The sequence below is a fragment of the Salvelinus namaycush genome, chromosome 16 (genome assembly GCF_016432855.1).
Source record: "Salvelinus namaycush isolate Seneca chromosome 16, SaNama_1.0, whole genome shotgun sequence".
NCBI lineage: Eukaryota > Metazoa > Chordata > Actinopteri > Salmoniformes > Salmonidae > Salvelinus > Salvelinus namaycush.
Genome location: NC_052322.1, coordinates 30606694 through 30629057, shown reverse-complemented (window position 1 = coordinate 30629057; position 22364 = coordinate 30606694). Strand labels below are relative to the sequence as shown.

The window sequence follows — 22364 nt, the reverse complement described above, 5'->3', positions numbered from 1 at the left end:
AAGCGTCACATCTGGAAGAAACCTGGCTCCATCCCTACGGTGAAGCATGGTGGTAACAGCATCATGCTGTGGGGATGTTTTCCAGCGGCAGGGACTGGGAGACTAGTCAGGATTGAGGGAAAGATGAACGGAGCAAAGTACAGAGAGATCCTTGATGAAAACCTGCTCCAGAGTGCTCAGGACCTCAGACTGGGGCAAAGGTTTACCTTCCAACAGGATAACGACCCTAAGCACACAGCCAAGACAATGCAGGAGTGGCGTCGGGACAAGTCTCTGAATGTCCTTGAGTGGCCCACCCAGAGCCCGGACTTGAACCCAATCGAACATCTCTGGAGAGACCTGAAAATAGTTGTGTAGCGACGCTCCCCATCCAACCTGACAGAGCTACAGAGGATCTGCAGAGAAAGAATGGGAGAAACTCCCCAAATACAAGTGTGCCAAGCTTGTAGCGTCATACCCAAGAAGACTTAAGGCTGTAATCGCTGCCAAAGGTGCTTCAACAAAGTACTGAGTAAAGGGTTTGAATACTTTTTTTTTTTTTTTTTTTTTGGGTGGATCAGCTTAATATTGCGGAAAGAATGTTGCTTCCAATGTAATTGTCTGCATCATTTCCAATCCCCCATATTTTTTTGGGTAAATATATATATCCATACACGCATGCATACATATATACATATATACATACACATACCTATATAGACATACATACTTTTTTAAAGAATATACCTTTATTATTATTCCCCGCAACCCTACCACCGCTCCCCCAATTGGAGTAAACTAATAAACACTTCTGCTTTTACCTTCAATTTATACATCTTATACCTATTTTACAGACACAGACTACTTTATAATAGTTCTCTCTTGTTTGTTCTTAGTCCTTCCTCTATTTCTGTTGTCCATCCAATTTTATTTCCACTTGTAACTGTGCTATTTCACAAAAGCTCCGCACCTATACACATTTCACAGATCCCGTATGCCCTACATTGTTTATCTTGTTATTAGTCCCACCCTTCAGTTCTACTCAACCCTTCCCATCTATCTTCCAACATCATCCATTTCGGATTTTTATTTGCCATATATTTTTCAACTGTGCTGTGATGCTTCACAAAAGATTTGAACCTTCCTATTCTCATAGCTTCTACAGATTGTAAATTAAAAATAAACATTTTTGCTAAAATAATTATTATATTATTGATTGATTGACTATGGCTTTTCAAATCCCCCAGTATTGCTATCTGTAGCGTTAGTTCTAGGCAAATGTTGCAATTCTTCAGCCATTCCTGGACCTGTGACCAAAAACGAGCTACATATGGACAATACCAAAATAAATGGTCTAATGACTCTGCCTCCTCACAGCAGAATCTACAGAGCTGGGAAGATTGTATACCCCATATATATAACATTCTATTAGTTGCAAGAATTTTGTACAATAATTTAAATTGAAAAATTCGAAGTTTTGAATCCGGCGTTGTTTTGCGTATCAATTCATAAACCATGTGCCATGGAATGGGTACATCGAACATCTCTTCCCAACTATTTTGCAATTTATATGGCACAGCTGTCAGTTTTTTGGTCCTTAAATGAAATTGGTATATGTTTTTATTTATCACACTTTTCTTTAACCATTTATGTTCTTTAATACAGGGCCGACATACAAGTTCCTTACTTTTTTCCCCTTCTACTTGCCTCTTCCATTTTTGTGGTAATGCTGCAATTAATTGGTTGTAATTTTGGGTAGAGCAGACATTTCCATATGTCTGTGTGAGCTGCATGTGTGACATAACTCCACCAGTCCTATTTATGATATCATTCACAAAAATTATACCTTTTTTAAACATTTCTTCGATAAATACAGTTTTTTTATCAATTACTATATTTGAATTTAACCACAATATTTGTTGTACTATTTGTTCCGTCCTTTCAGGTGGATTAAACTGAAATTGCAACCAACTTTCTAAGGCTTGTTTAAAAAATAAGGATATTTTGGAGATTATTTCCTTTTCAAACAACCGAAAGTGAGCAGGTGTAATCTGAATAAAGGGAAAAAGGCCCTTCTTGAACATAGGATGAGACATTCGTACCAATTTACTAGAGAACCAGTTTGGATTTAAGTATAACTTTTGTATGACTGATGCCTTTAGTGAGAGGTCTAATGCTTTAATATTTAATAATTTCTGCCCTCCGAATTCATATTCGTTATATAAATAGGCCCTTTTAATTTTATCTGGCTTGCCGTTCCAAATAAAATGGAATATTTTTTGTTCATATAATTTAAAAAGCAGGTCACTAGGTGTAGGCAAAACCATAAGCAAATAGGTAAACTGTGATATGACTAAAGAGTTAATCAGGGTGATTTTTCCACAAATAGACAAGTATTTTCCTTTCCATGGTAGCAAGATCTTATCTATTTTTGCTAACTTTCTATAAAAATTTATTGGAGTGAGATCATTTCTTTCTTTTGGGATTTTTATACCGAGTATATCCACATCTCCGTCAGACCATTTAATTGGTAAACTACATGGCAATATAAAATGTGTATTTTTTAGTGATCCAATACGTAATATGGTACATTTATCATAATTTGGTTTTAATCCAGAGAGGATAGCAAAGGTATCTAGATCCTCTATGAGGCCGTGGAGAGACTCTAGTTGTGGTTTTAAAAGAAAACATGAATCATCAGCGTACAATGACACCTTAGTTTTTAAGCCACGGATTTCTAATCCATTAATATTAATGTTTGATCTAATTTTAACAGCTAACATTTCGATGGCAATAATAAATAGATATGCCGATAGTGGACAACCTTGTTTTACTCCTCTAGATAGTTTAAAACTTTCTGAGATGTAGCCATTATTTACTATTTTACACCTAGGGTTACTATACATAATTTTAACCCATTTTATAAGAGATTCCCCAAAATTGAAATATTCTAGGCATTTATATATAAACTCCAGTCGTACTTTATCAAAAGCCTTTTCAAAATCAGCTATGAAAACCAGACCTGGTGTCCCCGATATTTCATAGTGTTCTATTGTTTCCAGTACTTGCCTTATATTATCTCCAATGTATCGTCCATGTAAAAAACCTGTCTGATTAGGATGAATAATATCTGACAAAACTTTTTTTATTCTATGCGCCAAGCATTTTGCTAGGATTTTTGCATCACAACACTGAAGTGTAAGAGGTCTCCAATTTTTTAATTGGACTGGATCTTTATATATACCACTTGGGTCCTGTTTCAGTAATAACGATATCAGACCTTCTTGTTGCGTGTCTGATAATCTACCATTTATATAGGAGTGGTTAAAACAAGCTAATAATGGTCCTTTGAGTATATCAAAAAAAGTTTTGTATACTTCCACTGGTATGCCATCCAGCCCTGGAGTTTTCCCATCCTTAAAGGCCCCAATTGCATCAAGCAGTTCCTCCTCTGTAATTTGGCCTTCACATGAGTCTTTCTGTACAGATGTTAATTTTACATTATTAATAGGAAAAAAATCCATACAATTAGTTTCAGTTAGTGGAGATGGAGGAGCCTGAAACGAAAACATATTCTTAAAGTACTTTACTTCCTCTTTCAAAATATCATTTGGTGAATCATGCGTGACTCCATCATTTGTAACAAGTTTTAATACATTTTTTTTGGTAGCATTTCTATATTGAAGATTGAAAAAGAATTTGGTGCATTTTTCCCCATATTCCATCCAGTTCGCTTTATTTTTATAATGTATTACACTGGATCTTTCTTGAATAAGTTCCTCCATTTCTTTTTGTTTTTCCTCTAACTTATTCTGTGCCTCTATGGTACTGTTTTTATTGCTATCTAACTGTACTGTTAGTCCTTCAATTTCCTTTGTTAATATGGACTCTTTTGATCTAAATTGCTTTTGTTTTATAGATGAGTACTGAATTGCATGGCCTCTAAAGGCACACTTAAAAGTGTCCCATACAATAAGGGGATCTGCTGTACCTATGTTATGTCTGAAAAAGTCAGTTATAAAATCTTCTGTCCTAGTTCTAAACAATTTATCATCTAGTAGACTTTGATTAAATTTCCAATATCCTCGCCCACGTGGAAATTCTGTAAGAGAAATATATATGCCAATTATGTGATGATCCGACCGCATTCTGTCCCCTATCAACACTTTTTTAACTTTTGGTGCCAGAGAGAATGGTATAAGAAAGTAGTCAAGACGACTAGCTTGATTCAGCCTCCGCCATGTATATCTCACTAAATCAGGGTATTTAAGTCTCCATATATCCACTAATTCCAATATATCCATGACATTCATGATTTCCTTAAGTGCCTGAGGGTGATAGTTTGTAGTGTGATTTCCTTTCCGGTCTATAGAGGTATTTAAGACCGTATTAAAATCTCCCACTATAATAATAGAGTCTAGTGTTGCTTGTAGAGTTGATAAATTCTTATATATATTTTCAAAGAAGCTTGGATCATCATTATTCGGACCGTATAGGTTAACAAGCCATATTTGTTTATTGTCCAATAACATATTTAAAATAATCCATCTACCTTGAGGATCTGTTTGGACAATTTGCACATTTGGATCAAAATTATTGTTAATTAAAACCATCACCCCTTTTGAATTTCTTTGCCCATGGGAGAAATATATTTTTCCCCCCCAGTTCTTTTTCCACAAAACTTCATCTAAAACTGTTGAATGGGTTTCCTGTAAACAATAGATATTATAATCCTTCTCTTTTAGCCAGGTAAATACTGATCGTCTTTTCTTATTATCTGCTAAGCCATTACAATTGTAACTGGCTATACTTATTTCACCACTTACCATAATGAGACACACCTTTCATTCTTTTAATCAGAATATATTTTTGTAAACGTACTATTAAAAAGTAACATAATGATTGAGTGTCTATATAGTTGTACCATGATATTTGCATTTCTACTAAGTAAACCTCCAATTGGTCCCTACTATTCCACCCGCTAAAAGGCCTCATCTCGAGATGGCTTGTCATCCCAATGCCCGGTAGACCACCCTCGACCCCCTGTATCCCATAGCCCTGAACCGACTGGGATCCATTCTTTGAAAAGAGCATACAGTGCCATTTACCGAATTGAAGAAGATCAATTACCATATGCATTTCCATTGCCCTCACCTCGATTTGTATTATATATATCTGTGGATCATCCTCTATTGTCCCTAACATCTTTTACTTCTTCCTTCGCAACAGTTGTGGGATACACACATACACCCACACACACTCAGCCCTTACCCCCACACAACCATAAGCTCACTTTCTCAACAATTGCACCATCCCAGAGCCCAACTCAAGATGGGTCATGATTTACAAATGCACTTGCAGTTGCAGCTGCATGAGAAGGCCTGCAAGACCGCACAAAAAATTAGCAAACATTGAGAGATTTATTTACCATTGTCATATCCTAGATAATGGAGGTCAAATGTACACCTTATTCCTGAAGCACCCACAATACGGCCACCCGTCATGACCATGTCCCCACGCATCTCCATGCAGTCCGACTTTGATTTTGTGCCGCCAGGGCCACAATAATATACCCCCTCTCTGAATGTCCGAGTGTGACCCCCTCCCCATGGGTTACTGCAGCTAGTGTTGCCAGCACTGCCACTGCCTGGGTGGGGGCACCCCACCGGAATCCCCACCGGCTAGGTACAAGGTCGTCAAGGTTCTCATTAGCAGCTTTGAGAATTTCCTTGTATATTATGCTCTCCCTTATTGGGGCTTTGGCTTTGCAGGACCAACCCTGCCAAGCAGGCTCAGAATCTTGAGGGGGCAGTGCTGCTCTTGGTCTCTGACCTCATTTTAGCTGCATACAGACCGCTTACAGCGGGCACATAAAACAGTTAGGGACTTCTCCTTAGTATCTGGGTCATTCAGGTGGGTGTCTAGGGTATAGTGCCATGGACCGTACCATTAAAATAGGATAATAAATAATTAGATATAATTTATAAAAAAATAAATAAAAAATGTAGTTCTCCATGATAGGACAATAAATAAATAAGACGTATAATTCATTATAAAAGTATATCCATCATCTGAACAACATTGAAAGCCCTCTCATACCCGGCTCACAGCAATACATTGGCTCTGGGATATGCAACCATTTCATTACTCACTCACTCAACTTTCCAAACATAACAAATAAAATAAAAAATAAACACAAACCATACCATCCACACATACTGTGCCTTCTGTTTACTTAGTTTTTATCTTCACTATGTTGAATTAGTGCTTGTGTGTTCAATTAGTTATATGTGAAGATTTATAGAAAAGCTATATTTTTTATTGTATTGTTACAATCAGTAACCGGGCTTGAATTGTGTTTATTTCCCTCGTCTATGAGAACTTTGTAATTTTTAAAATAACCATGGAGTAGTCTTTGTGTCTCTGAACAACTGGTTATCAATATATAGTTTATCAACGACGAGAGCTACTCGTTTCGCTTTTAATCTATTTTCTTTGAAAATTGGATACAGAACTTTGCGCCGTTCTGCAATTTCCTTCGGAAACTGATCATTCATGCCAATTTTGGTCCCAGCAAGTCTTTTACCCAGGCTTTTAACCATTATTTTATCTTTAAATGAAGCAAATTTGGCAACGATTGGGCGTTCGTACCTCTGCCCGAAGCGGTGAACGCGTTCAAGTTGGATTTTGTCGATAACTTCGCGTGGAATCTGAAGCGCTGTAAGGAGGAACTCTCTAACTATAGATTCAGGAACTTCTCCTTCTTTTTCTTGGATACCTGTAAGTACCAAATTCTCTCTCATGGATCTAGTTTGTATGTCTAGTAAGGTTTCCTTCAGAACGGTGTTCTCCTTTTTAATTCCATTCATTTCGGTTTCAATCTTATTGACTGTCCCTTTTAGCGCGTGTGTTTGCTTCTCCAATGTCGCAGCTTTTTCATCACTCATCTCTAGGCTTGCCTTCAACTCTTTTATATCCTTACTAACTAATTCAAGTATACCCAGTTTGTCATTTATTGATTTTAACAGATCGGTTTCGACCTTTACCATTCCGGGTGGTGAGAATATTAAATCATCAGTGTCTGTAGAAGAGTCACGTTTTCGTTTTGTAATCGGTTCCCCTGTCTTACTCTCCGTCATGTTTGGTTGTTGCCTGTTTTCGTAATATTTGTCGATAAATGTCTCTAGTTTTAGGATTTGTTTTGTGTTATTGTCCAGATTGAAGGTTATCACTCACCAGATTAAGTAGTGCTAATATTTTAGTCTAATTTAGCAGATATTTCGAATATTATGTTTTATCTTGAGGTGCTCTACATAAATCCCTTCAGTCCGCCATTACCCTTACGTTACCTTTACGTCATACGTCACTCTCTCTCGTCCTCTCGTTGAGGTGGAGGCCACTCCTCAGTAACATGACAGCCCGCTTGGAGTATAACAAAATTCACCTAAAGGACTCTCAGACCATGAGAAACAAGATTCTCTGGTCTGATGAAACCAAGATGGAACTCTTTGGCCTGAATGCCAAGCGTCACATCTGGAAGAAACCTGGCTCCATCCCTACGGTGAAGCATGGTGGTAACAGCATCATGCTGTGGGGATGTTTTCCAGCGGCAGGGACTGGGAGACTAGTCAGGATTGAGGGAAAGATGAACGGAGCAAAGTACAGAGAGATCCTTGATGAAAACCTGCTCCAGAGTGCTCAGGACCTCAGACTGGGGCAAAGGTTTACCTTCCAACAGGATAACGACCCTAAGCACACAGCCAAGACAATGCAGGAGTGGCGTCGGGACAAGTCTCTGAATGTCCTTGAGTGGCCCACCCAGAGCCCGGACTTGAACCCAATCGAACATCTCTGGAGAGACCTGAAAATAGTTGTGTAGCGACGCTCCCCATCCAACCTGACAGAGCTACAGAGGATCTGCAGAGAAAGAATGGGAGAAACTCCCCAAATACAAGTGTGCCAAGCTTGTAGCGTCATACCCAAGAAGACTTAAGGCTGTAATCGCTGCCAAAGGTGCTTCAACAAAGTACTGAGTAAAGGGTTTGAATACTTATGTAAATGTTATATTTCATTTTTTTTCTTTCTGTTTTAGCTTTGTCATTATGGGGTATTGGGAACAACACCTCCACTTCGCTGATCCTCAACACTGGAGCCCCAAAAGGGTGTGTGTTCAGCCCCCTCCTGTACTCCCTGTTCACCCGTGACTGCGTGGCCATGCATGCCTCCAACTCAATCATCAAGTTTGCAGACGACACAACAGTAGTAGGCTTGATTACCAACAATGATGAGACAGCCTACAGGGAGGAGGTGAGGGCTCTGGGAGTGTGGTGCCAGGAAAATAACCTCTCACTCAACGTCAACAAAACAAAGGAGATGGTCGTGGACTTCAGGAAACAGCAGAGGGAGCACCCCACTATCCACATCGACGGTACCGCAGTGGAGAAGGTGGAAAGCTTCAAGTTCCTCGGCGTACACAAACTGAAATGGTTCACCCACACAGACAGCATGGTGAAGAAGGCACAACAGCACCACTCAAACCTCAGAAGGCTGAAGAAATTTGTCTTGGCACCTAAAACCCTCACAAACTTTTACAGATGCACAATTGAGAGCATCATGTCAGGCTGTATCACCGTCTGGTAAAGCAAACTGCACCGCCCGCAACCGCAGGGCTCTCCAGAGGGTGGGGCGGTCTGCCCAACGCATCACTGGGGGCAAACTACCTGCTCTCCAGGACACCTACAGCACCCGCTGTCACAGGAAGGCCAAAAAGATCAAGGACAACAACCACCCGAGCCACTGCCTGTTCACCCTTCTATCATCCAGAAGGTGAGGTCAGTACAGGTGCATCAAAGCTGGGTCCGAGAGACTGAAAAACAGCTTCCATCTCAAGGCCATCAGACTGTTAAATAGCCATCACTAGCACATTAGAGGCTGCTGCCTATATAGACCTGAAATCACTGACCACTTGAATAAATGGATCACTAGTCACTTTAACAATGTTTACATATTTTGCATTACTTATCTCATATTTATATATTGTATTCAATTCTATTCTACTATATCTTAGTCTATGCCGCTCTGACATTGCTCGTCCATGTATTTATATATTCTTAATTCCATTCCTTTACTTAGATTTGTGTGTATTGGGTATATGTTGTGAAACTGTTAGATATTACTTGTTAGATATTACTGCACTGTCGGAGCTAGAAACACAAGCATTTCGCTACACCCACAATAACATCTGTTAAACACGTGTATGTGACCAATAAAATCTGATTTGATTATGGTGTGTAGATTTGAGGGAAAAAACAATTTAATACATTTTAGAATAAGGCTATAATGTAACACAATTTGGAAAAAGTCAAGGGGTCTGAATACTTTCCGAATGCACTGTATATTAACGTCACCAAATAATTTATTAAAACACAGTTTTGCAATGATCGTCTAAAGTAGCCTCAACAGCACTCTGTAGGGTAGTGGCCATGGTGTAGCCAGGTGACATCTAGTTTCCGTCCTCCTCTGGGTACATTGACTTCAATACAAAACCTAGGACGCACATGGTTCTCACACCCTTCCATAGACTTAAACAGTAATTTTGACAACTTCCGGAGGACGTCCTCCAACCAATCAGAGCTCTTGGAGCATTAACTGACATGTTGTCCATCCAATCCAAGGATCAGAGAATGAATGTAGTACTGAAAGCAGAAGCTACAGCTAGCTAGCACTGCAGTGCATAAAATGTGGTTCTAGTTGACAAAGAGAGACAGAAAATAGTTTAACAGTTTTGAACAAATTATTTTATTTAAAAATGCAGCTAGCTAGTTTAGCCTACTCAAACACCTGGCTCAAACAGAGAGGTATGCTATGTTAGCTAGCTGGCTATGGCTATCCAACACTGGAATTATTTCAAGTCAAGGTAAGCTTTTATAAATGTAATGCCACCGGGGCCTGCCGGTGTAACTGCTAAACTGACTGCATGATTGTGGCGAGTTTACCAATGCATTAGTTCTAGTAGCTATGTTGACAATAATGTTAGGTAATATGGTGACAACGATGTAGGCTTTGTGTAGCGGTTAGCGTTATGATATAAAGGTTTGGATTGGAAAGTTTTTTTTGCCTGGTCATAGACAGCTGATGTGTTGTGCACTGAAGTCCACAAGCGAAGGGAAAAGGTGAGAGGAGAGCGTATAGATGTGAGAAGGAATTATACAACGAGCAAACTGATCATGCTGTTTGTATGTGGCTGCTATGAAAGTGAACTGTGTTTGCATGTGATCAGGGGTGTATTCATTCTGCCGATTCAGTTTTTTTTCCTTCTAAAAAATGGAAGCAAATGGAACAAAATGGGGATAAACATACCTGAATTTGTCCAATAGAAACTCTCGTTTACAACTGTTGGACTAATGATTACACCCCAGATCAGCTAGATGCAGGCAAGAGTGTGCAAGGCGGTTTTGAATGTGTCACTGTTTGTCACCTTGATTACTCAAAAATGTATTTGTAGCAACCTCATGATGGGTATAGGGAAAATTTGAATATCATGTAGTAGCCTAAACCTATCGATGTTACATTGAGCTGGGTGAATGGAATATGAATGACAGTCATCCAATGTGCTGTAATAGAAATAAGGCCATGCTCATAAATAAAAAATAGTCCTCCCTCATCTTAAACGTTACCGACCGACCATCACTGCTGTGTACTGGCTGTGTTGGCACAATCCCTACATATCCCACAGAGCCAAGCGGGGTGAGGCTGCCCGTTGTCACAGTTCCAAGACCAGTCAGTCCAAGACCAGCTAACCCTACACCAATAATTCACAGACTGAAACAAATAAATCAGATTACTTATATTTAAGGGGAGAAAATTTTAAAACCATCCCCGAACTCAGCTATAACTGTCAATAGTAAAACAAAGCTTACAACGTCTGAGTGAAACCTGAATACCAAAAATTGTAAAGTTGCTTCCTGACATGGTAGATTCCTCCTCACCACCCTGAGGTGATCTCCATTTTAAAGTAGTACATTTTCTTCTTCATTGGCTGATTGCTCCCAATTCAAAGGAATCTCCACCCAGGTGACTACTTTCAAATGATGGAAGCCCTCAATGGCAATGTCCATGCCAAAACGGGTTATATGCATGATGAGTCGTCTTTATGGTGAAAGGTGCTTCTACATAAAGCCTTTTGGAATTATAGCAAAAAAATGCAAGTAACCACAAAAGCTGCCCTCTGTGCTCAAACAGTAGCCTACCAATAAGTAATCCTCCTACCTAACCTTTGTGGACTTAATTATATATATATATATATATACACTGCTCAAAAAAATAAAGGGAACACTTAAACAACACAATGTAACTCCAAGTCAATCACACTTCTGTGAAATCAAACTGTCCACTTAGGAAGCAACACTGATTGACAATAAATGTCACATGCTGTTGTGCAAATGGAATAGACAAAAGGTGGAAATTATAGGCAATTAGCAAGACACCCCCAATAAAGGAGTGGTTCTGCAGGTGGTGACCACAGACCACTTCTCAGTTCCTATGCTTCCTGGCTGATGTTTTGGTCACTTTTGAATGCTGGCGGTGCTTTCACTCTAGTGGTAGCATGAGACGGAGTCTACAACCCACACAAGTGGCTCAGGTAGTGCAGCTCATCCAGGATGGCACATCAATGCGAGCTGTGGCAAGAAGGTTTGCTGTGTCTGTCAGCGTAGTGTCCAGAGCATGGAGGCGCTACCAGGAGACAGGCCAGTACATCAGGAGACATGGAGGAGGCCGTAGGAGGGCAACAACCCAGCAGCAGGACCGCTACCTCCGCCTTTGTGCAAGGAGGAGCACTGCCAGAGCCCTGCAAAATGACCTCCAGCAGGCCACAAATGTGCATGTGTCTGCTCAAACGGTCAGAAACAGACTCCATGAGGGTGGTATGAGGGCCCAAAACATCAGCCAGGAAGCATAGGAACTGAGAAGTGGTCTGTGGTCACCACCTGCAGAACCACTCCTTTATTGGGGGTGTCTTGCTAATTGCCTATAATTTCCACCTTTTGTCTATTCCATTTGCACAACAGCATGTGACATTTATTGTCAATCAGTGTTGCTTCCTAAGTGGACAGTTTGATTTCACAGAAGTGTGATCGACTTACATTTACATTTAAGTAATTTAGCAGACGCTCTTATCCAGAGCGACTTACAAATTGGTGCATTCAGCTTATGATATCCAGTGGAACAACCACTTTACAATAGTGCATCTAAATCTTTTAAGGGGGGGGGGGGGGGTTAGAAGGATTACTTTATCCTATCCTAGGTATTCCTTAAAGAGGTGGGGTTTCAGGTGTCTCCGGAAGGTGGTGATTGACTCCGCTGACCTGGCGTCGTGAGGGAGTTTGTTCCACCATTGGGGTGCCAGAGCAGCGAACAGTTTTGACTGGGCTGAGCGGGAACTGTACTTCCTCAAAGGTAGGGAGGCGAGCAGGCCAGAGGTGGATGAACGCAGTGCCCTTGTTTGGGTGTAGGGCCTGATCAGAGCCTGAAGGTACGGAGGTGCCGTTCCCCTCACAGCTCCGTAGGCAAGCACCATGGTCTTGTAGCGGATGCGAGCTTCAACTGGAAGCCAGTGGAGAGAGCGGAGGAGCGGGGTGACGTGAGAGAACTTGGGAAGGTTGAACACCAGACGGGCTGCGGCGTTCTGGATGAGTTGTAGGGGTTTAATGGCACAGGCAGGGAGCCCAGCCAACAGCGAGTTGCAGTAATCCAGACGGGAGATGACAAGTGCCTGGATTAGGACCTGCGCCGCTTCCTGTGTGAGGCAGGGTCGTACTCTGCGAATGTTGTAGAGCATGAACCTACAGGAACGGGTCACCGCCTTGGAGTTGGACTTGGAGTTACACCGACTTGGAGTTACATTGTGTTGTTTAAGTGTTCCCTTTATTTTTTTGAGCAGTGTATATATACACACACACACACACCTATTGATTCCTGAACAATATAACTTATAAATGCCTCATGAGCTAAATTCAATTGTCGTACCACCATCAGAATCCAAAACATAAGTTTGTTTTACTCCAATGTTTGTAAACAATCAAATTAAAAACAAACGCTGTATAGCCTAGCTTTGAATTTGAGCAGACCAACAAATGCTACTAAGCTAAACCATTAAATACTGTTACCAGTAGGACAGCAGGTGGCAACAAAGCCCACTTATTCCAAGAAAACACTTTCACAAGACAGATTGGTCAGACCTGTTTTAATTGTTTTCTTAAAGACATTAACAATCCATTTACTGTATGTACAATATGTAAACAAGAGCACGTGAGACAAAAAAGGGGACAAATAAACATGCTCAGTATAATAGTGACTTTTGTAGTTTCCTTTACCCTCCAACACGCTTTATCATAGTCCGAAGTAATTTTGGAATAGGCTTAAATTGTTATTGAGTAACCACAACAACAACGAAGATGAGAGAAATAGATCTGACAGAGTCCGAACAGAGGGTCCTAGTGACATTCATATGAAGTCTTATAATGCATTTTCAAATACAACTGTTTTCCAGAGTCGAGCTGTTTCAAGACACTTGGAACATTCACAAACAGTGCTATAAAAAAAGAGAACCTCATATGCTTGTTGTAGCACTATAAATATTGTCCATGTGTCTTCTTACAAAAACATTGTACAGTTTTAGCCATTTTATGTTGTTTTTTTATACATCACAGTTGGTTAAATTCTATGTAAATACTGAGTTACTATATAATATGAGTATGAACCAATAATGCACACAGGGGGAGTGATTGATAACTTAATGACAACTTACTAAATTATGAAATATTTTAAACTGTATTGACAATGTAGAATTGACATTTTAAATCTGTTGGGTGTCCCAAAAATGGCTGGCCCAATAATATGCTATTTCACTTCCGTTGGCAAATAACTATAAAGACTTGGGGTATATTTTAAAGAGCAGCATCACAGTTTAAGATTGTCTAAAGGAAAATTCCACCCAAATGATGCAATACGCAGCATCATACCGGCTGTATTTCTGTATTTTGACATTTACATATCTTAAACTTGATTGCTGACATGCAAAACATTTTGGGACTATATGAACCATGGACTAATGAAACAAATACCAAAAGATAGTTTTTGGGTGGAGTTTTCCTTTAAGATTGCTGTCAGAATACAGAAAGCTTTGATGTCTGATCTTTTGATGTGTTCTCCTGTAGATACCTATAGCGTTAAGGTAGGTGGTAAGAGGGACATCAAATGGGGATGAAAGGAGAGAGGTAATGAAAATGTATTACATCCAGATGAAATACAGTCACAAGGACAAGGTAAGTGACTCCTTCAGTCTAGGGCACAGACTTTGAGGAGGATGAAGGATGGCTTGAAATATCGGATCACGAAGCAGACATTGAACAAATCGAGAGACAGGACGAGTCAGCTGAATCACAGAGGAGCAGGCCTTCATGCAAAGAGTGTCCATGGCATTTAAAAGCCCTGAGCCTGACTAGGAGAGGTTGAGGGTGTTTGGTGGTTTAATTGCCTCTGTGGTCATACTGAGATTTGCTCGACATTCCCAGATTAGTTGGTCGCAGAGAGACTTGGTCTATTGTACATATCCTCTAGTCCCTTTCCGACAGATACATACATTTAACAGAATGTAGGATTGTAGAGTAAAAATGTGTGAGTGCAGTGTAGTGGTTAGGGCACAGTAACAGAGGCACTGTCCTTGCACTTGTCCACGCTGCAGGTAGGAGAGGAGCCTTTGTCTGTGTGGGCAGATGCTGTACCAGAGGGGGGCTGGTCACTGGAAGAGGGACCTGGTGGTTTGGCTGAGGGGTCAGAGGTTGACTCCACCTCTGGTTCCTGTTGAGAAGCTGTTGCTGTCGGAACATGATACAAGTTTAGATAGTAAAATACAGAGAAAGACGATGTGTATGGTTTTGTTTGTGCGAGAGCAGGGACTTTTCTGCCATTGTAATCCTTGGGTGGGCCGCCTAAGAGTTTATTTGGGTCACGTAAGTCCAAAATGGTATATATTTAAAAAAATATATATTTTCCGGGATGGAAAAATTGACCTATATATTTGTGACTATAATAATCTTTGAGAACTAACAATTAGTGATGCACCGATATAACATTTTTGGCCGATACCGATATCCAATATTTTCCTTGCCAAAAAGAAACTATACAGATCATTTTTTTTGCGGCCTTTAAAGCATTCTAGTACAGTTAAATAGTTAAAGACACACATGGATGCAGCGGTCAAAGGCACTGCATCTCAGTGCAAGAGGCATCACTACAGTCCCTGGTTAGAATCCAGGCTGTATCACATCCGGCCGTGATTTTTTTTCATCCAGAAGGCGAGGTCAGTACAGGTGCATCAAAGCAGGGACCGAGAGACTGAAAAACAGCTTCTATCTCAAGGCCATCAGACTGTTAAACAGCCACCACTAACATTGAGTGGCTGCTGCCAACATACTGACTCAACTCCAGCTAACTTTAATAATGGAAATTGATGGGAATTGATCAAAAATGTATCACTAGCCACTTTAAACAATGCCACTTAATATAATGTATATGTATATACTGTACTCTATAACATCTACTGCATCTTGCCATCTTTATGTAATACATGTATCACTAGCCACTTTAAAGTTTACATACCCTACATTACTCATCTCATATGTATATACTGTACTCGATACCATCTACTGCATCTTGCCTATGCCGTTCTGTACCATCACTTATTCATATATCTTTATGTACATATTCTTTATCCCTTTACACTTGTGTGTATAAGGTAGTAGTTGTGGAATTGTTAGGTTAGATTACTCGTTGGTTATTACTGCATTGTCAGAACTAGAAGCACAAGCATTTCGCTACACTCGCATTAACATCTGCTAACCATGTGTATGTGACAAATAAAATTTGATTTGGGAGTCCCATAGGGCGGCACACAATTGGCCCAGCGTCGTCCGGTTTTGGCCGGGGTAGGACGTCATTGTAAATAAGAATTTGTTCTTAAATTAACTGACTTGCCTAGTTAAATAAAGGTTACACACACACACACATACACACCACACTGACCAAAAAGTTATTTTGTTGGCATTTACGTATGTCCCCATTACCAGTAAAACACAATCAAAACCTATTTCTTTCACTTACTTGCTGTGCTGTTTAGTTGTTAATTTGTTCAGTCGTTTCATTCTCAACCAGGATTTCTATGGAACGCCGTTTGGGTCTTTGCGTGTCAAAAAAATACACTATTTAACTTGTCAAATAAGTTTGTTGACCAAACAAGACCTGAATATGACTGCACGTCACATAATAATTTAACGCGTTCATACATTTTCTCCGTAGTTATTACACATTGATTACACTGACTCGTATTTCATATGTCACAAGGATTCATCAATACGTATGCTATGATGCTGGTAAAGTTGTCTTGCACACCTACAGTGCTGGTCATAAAAAAAAGCTCATGAATGCGAACAATGTTCTTCCCCAAAAACATAGCAAAATGACAATCTGTTTCAGTAGCTATATAGTTAGCTAGCTAACTATATAGCTAGATGTCATCATCTAAAATAACCCTAATTTATAAGACAGTTCTTATTTGATTAATGGTGGTCGAACCCATCTATGTGAAGCTAGTCACAATAAGGATTAGCCACAATAGTGGACTTTGCGGTTAGCCTTCAAAATAAAAGTATGGCATAATTCTACTATTTGTATTTATTTGCTTCACTGTCAATGACATATCTCTATTTTGAAGGCAAACCGCAAATTCCACTATTGTGCCTAATCCTTATTGTGGCTAGCTTCACAACACATAACCCGGTCCGGTCGAGCCTCTCAAGCCAGATGAAGCTAGCTGGCTGCTTATAATGTTAGCTTTGGGCAACAGGGTTAAGTAGCTGGCTAGCTATTTATTTTCATGAACTGAAGTTCAATTTCAATAGGCAAACAACAAGTGGCAACCTAGCTAATTCTTACTCACAAGGATTCCTAAATCATTGCTAAGAATAATGAAAATGACTGCAGTTTCTACTGGTCATTGTTTTCAGGCTAGCTACGTACCAAGCTAAAGCTAGCTACCCCAGAAGTTGCGGTCGAACAAATGATGGTTTATTACCAACGCGGTATTGTAAACACATCGTTCGTGGCCGGTGTTTGCTGACTTTGTTGTACAGCTTTGACAGTGTCACTGTATATTTTTTGACACGCAAAGACCCAAATGGAGTTCCATAGTATGTATGTCGTGAAGCTAATAGCAGTGACACTATTACTGTGTAACTCTGGTAGGGCAACATCTGAAAAATAGCACACTTTGTAGTGTTAACCGGTGCTCAACCAGTAGGCAAAAGCCAACATCACCCACAACAGAAAACGGTTGATTGACAAGGGCAATGAATTCCATTAGCTTGGCTTTCACCTTTGAGTTGTATTGCTGAAATTTTGTTACTCTTTCAAATGACTGCTTGACTTGTTGACTGTTCGATCCACACAGCAGACATTGTGGGCTAGTTTAGGAATGCCGTGTTGCACGTATAGCGCAACATTTTGCTTGGCATCATTACATCATGTACCTTTGTTATATAGGTATGAACGTCAGCTTTGACATCGGTTTTGCACATCGGGCGTTATACTAAACATCGGCCGATACCGATGCTGCCATTTTTAGCTAATATCATCTGATTCCAATATGTTAACTGATATATCGTGCATCTCTACTAACAATCACCTAAATAAAAACTAGACAGTCAGGCAGAATTAAATTCCCAAAACAATGAATTTAATAAACTCAGCAAAAAAAGAAACGTCCCTTTTTCAGGACCCTGTCTTTCAAAGACAATTCGTAAAAATCCAAATAACTTCACAGATCTTCATTGTAAAGGGTTTAAACACTGTTTCCCATGCTTGTTCAAAGAACCATAAACAATTAATGAACATGCACCTGTGGAACGGTCGTTAATTGCCTACCGTCTGTAAGCTGTTAGTGTCTTAACTTCTTTGGGGTAGGTGGCAGTATTTTCATGTCCGGATGAAAAGCGTGCCCAGAGTAAACTGCCTGCTAGGCCCAGATCCTAGGATATGCATATTATTAGTAGATTTGGATAGAAAACACTCTGAAGTTTCTAAAACTGTTTGAATGACGTCTGTGAGTATAACAGAACTCATATGGCTGGCAAAAACCTGAGAAAAAAATCCAACCAGGAAGTGGGAAATCTGAGGTTTGTAGTTTTTCAACTCTTTGCTTATCCAAGATACAGTGGAAATGGGGTCATGTTGCACTTCCTAAGGCTTCCACTAGATGTCAACAGTCTTTAGAACCTTGTCTGATGCTTCTACTGTAAAGTGGGGCCGAATGAGAGGGGAATGAGTCAGAGGTCTGGCAGAACGCTTTGAGCTCGTGACGCTCGTTCACGTGAGAGCGAGCTCTGTTCCATTTGCTTTTCTGAAGACAAAGGAATTCTCCGGTTGGAACATTATTGAAGATTTATGTTAAAAACATCCTAAAGATTGATTCTATACATCGTTTGACATGTTTCTACGAACTGTAACAAAACTTTTTCGACTTTTCGTCCGTACTTTCCGCTGGACTTGCACGCGCGTCTTGAGTTTAGATTGTGTACTGAAGGCGCGAACAACAAGGAGGAATTTGGACATAAATGGACATTATCGAACAAAACAAACATTTATTGTGGAACTGGGATTCCTGGGAGTGCATTCTGATGAAGATCATCAAAGGTAAGTGAATATTTATAATGCTATTTCTGACTTCTGTTGACTCCAACATGGCGGATATCTCTTTGGGTTGATTTGTCGTCTGAGCGCCGTACTCAGATAATTGCATGGTTTGCTTTTTCCGTAAAGTTTTTTTGAAATCTGACAATGCGGTTGCATTAAGGAGAAGTGGATCTAAAATTCAATGTGTAACACTTGTATTTTCATCAACATTTATGATGACTATTTCTGTAAATTGATGTGGCTCTGCAAAATCACTGGATGTTTTGGAACTACTGAACATAATGCGCCAATGTAAACTGAGATTTTTGGATATAAATATGAACTTTACCGAACAAAACATACATGTATTGTGTAACATGAAGTCCTATTAGTGTCATCTGATGAAGATCATCAAAGGTTAGTGATTAATTTGATCTATTTCTGCTTTTTGTGACTCCTCTCTTTGGCTGGAAAAATGGCTGTGTTTTTCTGTGAATAGGCACCCACCTAACATAAACATTTGGTTTGCTTTCGTCGTAAAGCATATTTGAAATCGGACACTGGCTGGATTTACAACAAGTGTATCTTTAAAATGGTGTAAAATACATGTATGTTTGAGGAATTTTAATTATGGGATTTCTGTTGTTTTGAATTTGGCGCCCTGCAGTTTCACTGGCTGTTGACGATACCCTAGAGAGGTTAAGGTCACAGTTATGAAAACTTAGGACACTAAAGAGGCCTTTCTACTGACTCTGAAAAACACCAAAAGAAAGATGTCCCTGCTCATCTGCGTGAATGTGCCTGAGGCATGCTGCAAGGAGGCATGAGGACTGCAGATGTGGCCAGGGCAATAAATTGCAATGTCCGTACTGTGAGACGCCTAAGACAGCGCAACAGGGAGACAGGGCGGACAGCTGATCGTTACATCTAAAAATCACACCTGCGGGACAGGTACAGGATGGCAACAGCAGCTGCCCGAGTTACACCAGGAACGCACAATCCCTCCATCAGTGCTCAGACTGTCCGCAATAGGCTGAGAGAGGCTGGACTGAGGGCTTGTAGGCCTGTGGTCAGGCAGGTCATCACCGGCAACAACGTCGCCTATGGGCACAAACCCACCGTCGCTGGACCAGACAGGACTGGCAAAAAGTGCTCACGGTTTTGTCTCACCAGGGGTGATGGTCGGATTCGCGTTTATCATCGAAGGAATGAGCATTACACCGAGGCCTGTACTCTGGAGCGGGAACGATTTGGAGGTGGAGGGTCCGTCATGGTCTGGGGCGGTGTGTCACAGCATCATCGGACTGAGCTTGTTGTCATTGCAGGCAATCTCAACGCTGTGCTTTACAGGGAAGACATCCTCCTCTCTCATATGGTACCCTTCCTGCAGGCTCATCCTGACATGACCCTCCAGCATGACAATGCCACCAGCCATACTGCTCATTCTGTGCGTGATTTCCTGCAAGACAGGAATGTCAGTGTTCTGCCATGGCCAGCGAAGAGCCCGGATCTCAATCCCATTGAGCACGTCTGGGACCTGTTGGATCGGAGGGTGAGGGCTAGGGCCCTCAAAAATGTCCAGGAACTTACAGATGCCTTGGTGGAAGAGTGGGATAACATCTCACAGCAAGAACTGGCAAATATGCTGCAGTCCATGAGGAGGAGATGCACTGCAGTACTTAATGCAGCTGGTGGCCACACCAGATACTGACTGTTACTTTTGATTTTGACCCCTCCCCCCTTTGTACAGGGACACATTATTCCATTTCTGTTAGTCACATGTCTGTGGAACTTGTTCAGTTTATGTCTCAGTTGTTGAATATTTTTATGTTCATACAAATATTTACATATGTTAAGTTTGCTGAAAATAAACACAGTTGACAGTGAGAGGACGTTATCATGATTCATCATTTAGTTATCATGTTTGAGCAAAATAACACTGCATTATCCATGTAGAATTGCAGGAAACTAGCTTGAAAACTGCAACATTTCCTCTCCGCTCCATGCCAGCATATGTAGAACTGCAGGAAATTAGCTTTAAAACTGCAAAAATAAATCTCAGCTCTTTGGAGAGATTTGTAAACGCCCACCAACTAAGCCCCTTTATAATCAAGAAAAAACCCTGGAGTGGGGTTTTTCAGAAATGTTGACGCATAGGACATTTTTGGTGCAAATTACGTCTTTTGTGTGTGTAATAACTAAATTATTATTATACCTGACTGTGTGCAGGACTTCATGTGTTCTGGCCAGTGGGCTTGCTGGCAGGGGTAGTCACAGTAGCTGGTGTTCCAGCAGCAGTAGAAGATGGCCTCCTTCCTGCAGTTCGCACACCACTGCTTCTTCTTGGTCTCATCCACCGCCTGCAGTTTCTCCACCTCCATCTGCTTCTTCACCTCCGCCACCAGACGCTCCCTCTCCTGCTCCAGACTCTGCCTCATCTCTGCCATAGTCAGCTCTACAGGACATGACAGGACACATTTAGAAAATCTATGAATAGAATTCACTTGATATCAAATATAATGAATGAATATGAATGTAACACATGGATACAAATGTGTACTATGCATGTGTTTTATAAAATTCTTACAACACATGCATTGAATGAGTATATTAGAAACACAGCTATAATGCACACACTTGCGTTATTAAAATGTTAAAAACACATAGATAAGATAACACATTAGTCCATCTCATACACACATGAATTGGCTGACAAAGATAAACATACAGTACAGTGTACAAAACATTAGGAATGGCAGGTAGCCTAGTGGTTAGAGCCATGGGCCAGTAAGCGGAAGGTTCCCTGATCGAATCCCCAAGCTGACAAGGTAAAAATCTGTCATTCTGCCCCTGAGCAAGGCAGTTAACCAACCCACCGTTCCCCGGGCGCCAAAGACGTGGATGTCAGAAATCCACTTCAAATCAGTGTAAATGAAGGGGAGGATTTTTAAGCATTGAGATAATTGAGACATGGATTGTCTGTGTGCCATTCAGAGGGTGAATGGGCAAGACAAAATATTTAAGTGCCTTTGAATGGGGTATGGTGGTAGGTGCCAGGCGCACCGGTTTGTGTCAAGAACTGCAACGCTGCCGGGTCTTTCACGTTCAACAGTTTCCTGTATGTATCAAAAATGGTCCACCACACAAAGGGCATCCAGCTAACTTGCAATGGAGTCAACATGGGCCAGCATCCTTGTGGAACGCTTTAGACACCTTGTAGAGTCCATGCCCTGACTAATTGAGGCTGTTCTGGGGCCAAAGGGGGGGGTACAACTCAATATTAGGAAGGTGTTCTTATTGTTTTGTACACTCACAATGATACCAACCTAAAAATTATTATCTTTTTAAGGAAAGGGCAAGTATAACAAACCAAGATTGTGTTTCATCTCCGACAGCTCTTGCTGATGTAGCCACTGAAGCTTCTCTATCTCTATCCTCAGCCGCCGGATCTGGGCAAATATATTCAACAGTTATCGCAATGCAGTAAGACAGGAGAGAAGTTTACTTATGTTATAGACTTGACCTAAAGTCTCTTCACCAGCACTCACCTCTGCGATTGTGTTTCCTGAAGAGCTTTTGGAGAGGTCGTTGTAGATTTCTGTCATCGTCCCTTTAATCGTGTCCATCATCTGAAGAGATCAGGTGAGATTATAACAATT

The 22364-nt window shown here is 40.6% G+C and overlaps 1 protein-coding gene across 5 annotated transcripts in view; it reads right to left on the bottom strand.

Annotated features, from left to right (window-relative positions):
* Positions 1–13207: 13207 nt before the first annotated feature.
* LOC120061309 (protein kinase C-binding protein 1-like) overlaps positions 13208–22364 on the bottom strand; it is a 30770-nt gene continuing 21613 nt past the window's right edge. For 4 of the 5 annotated variants that reach the window (XM_039011022.1, XM_039011024.1, XM_039011025.1 and 1 more), the window contains 4 exons: positions 22254–22334; positions 22076–22154; positions 20921–21160; positions 13208–14855 (listed from right to left, as the gene is read on the bottom strand). In XM_039011022.1, the coding sequence (XP_038866950.1) occupies positions 14674–14855; positions 20921–21160; positions 22076–22154; positions 22254–22334 (582 nt within the window). In that variant the 3' untranslated portion in view covers positions 13208–14673. Of the gene's footprint in view, positions 14856–20920; positions 21161–22075; positions 22155–22253; positions 22335–22364 lie in introns of those variants that run through there. The other variant, XM_039011026.1, reaches the window with a different exon arrangement.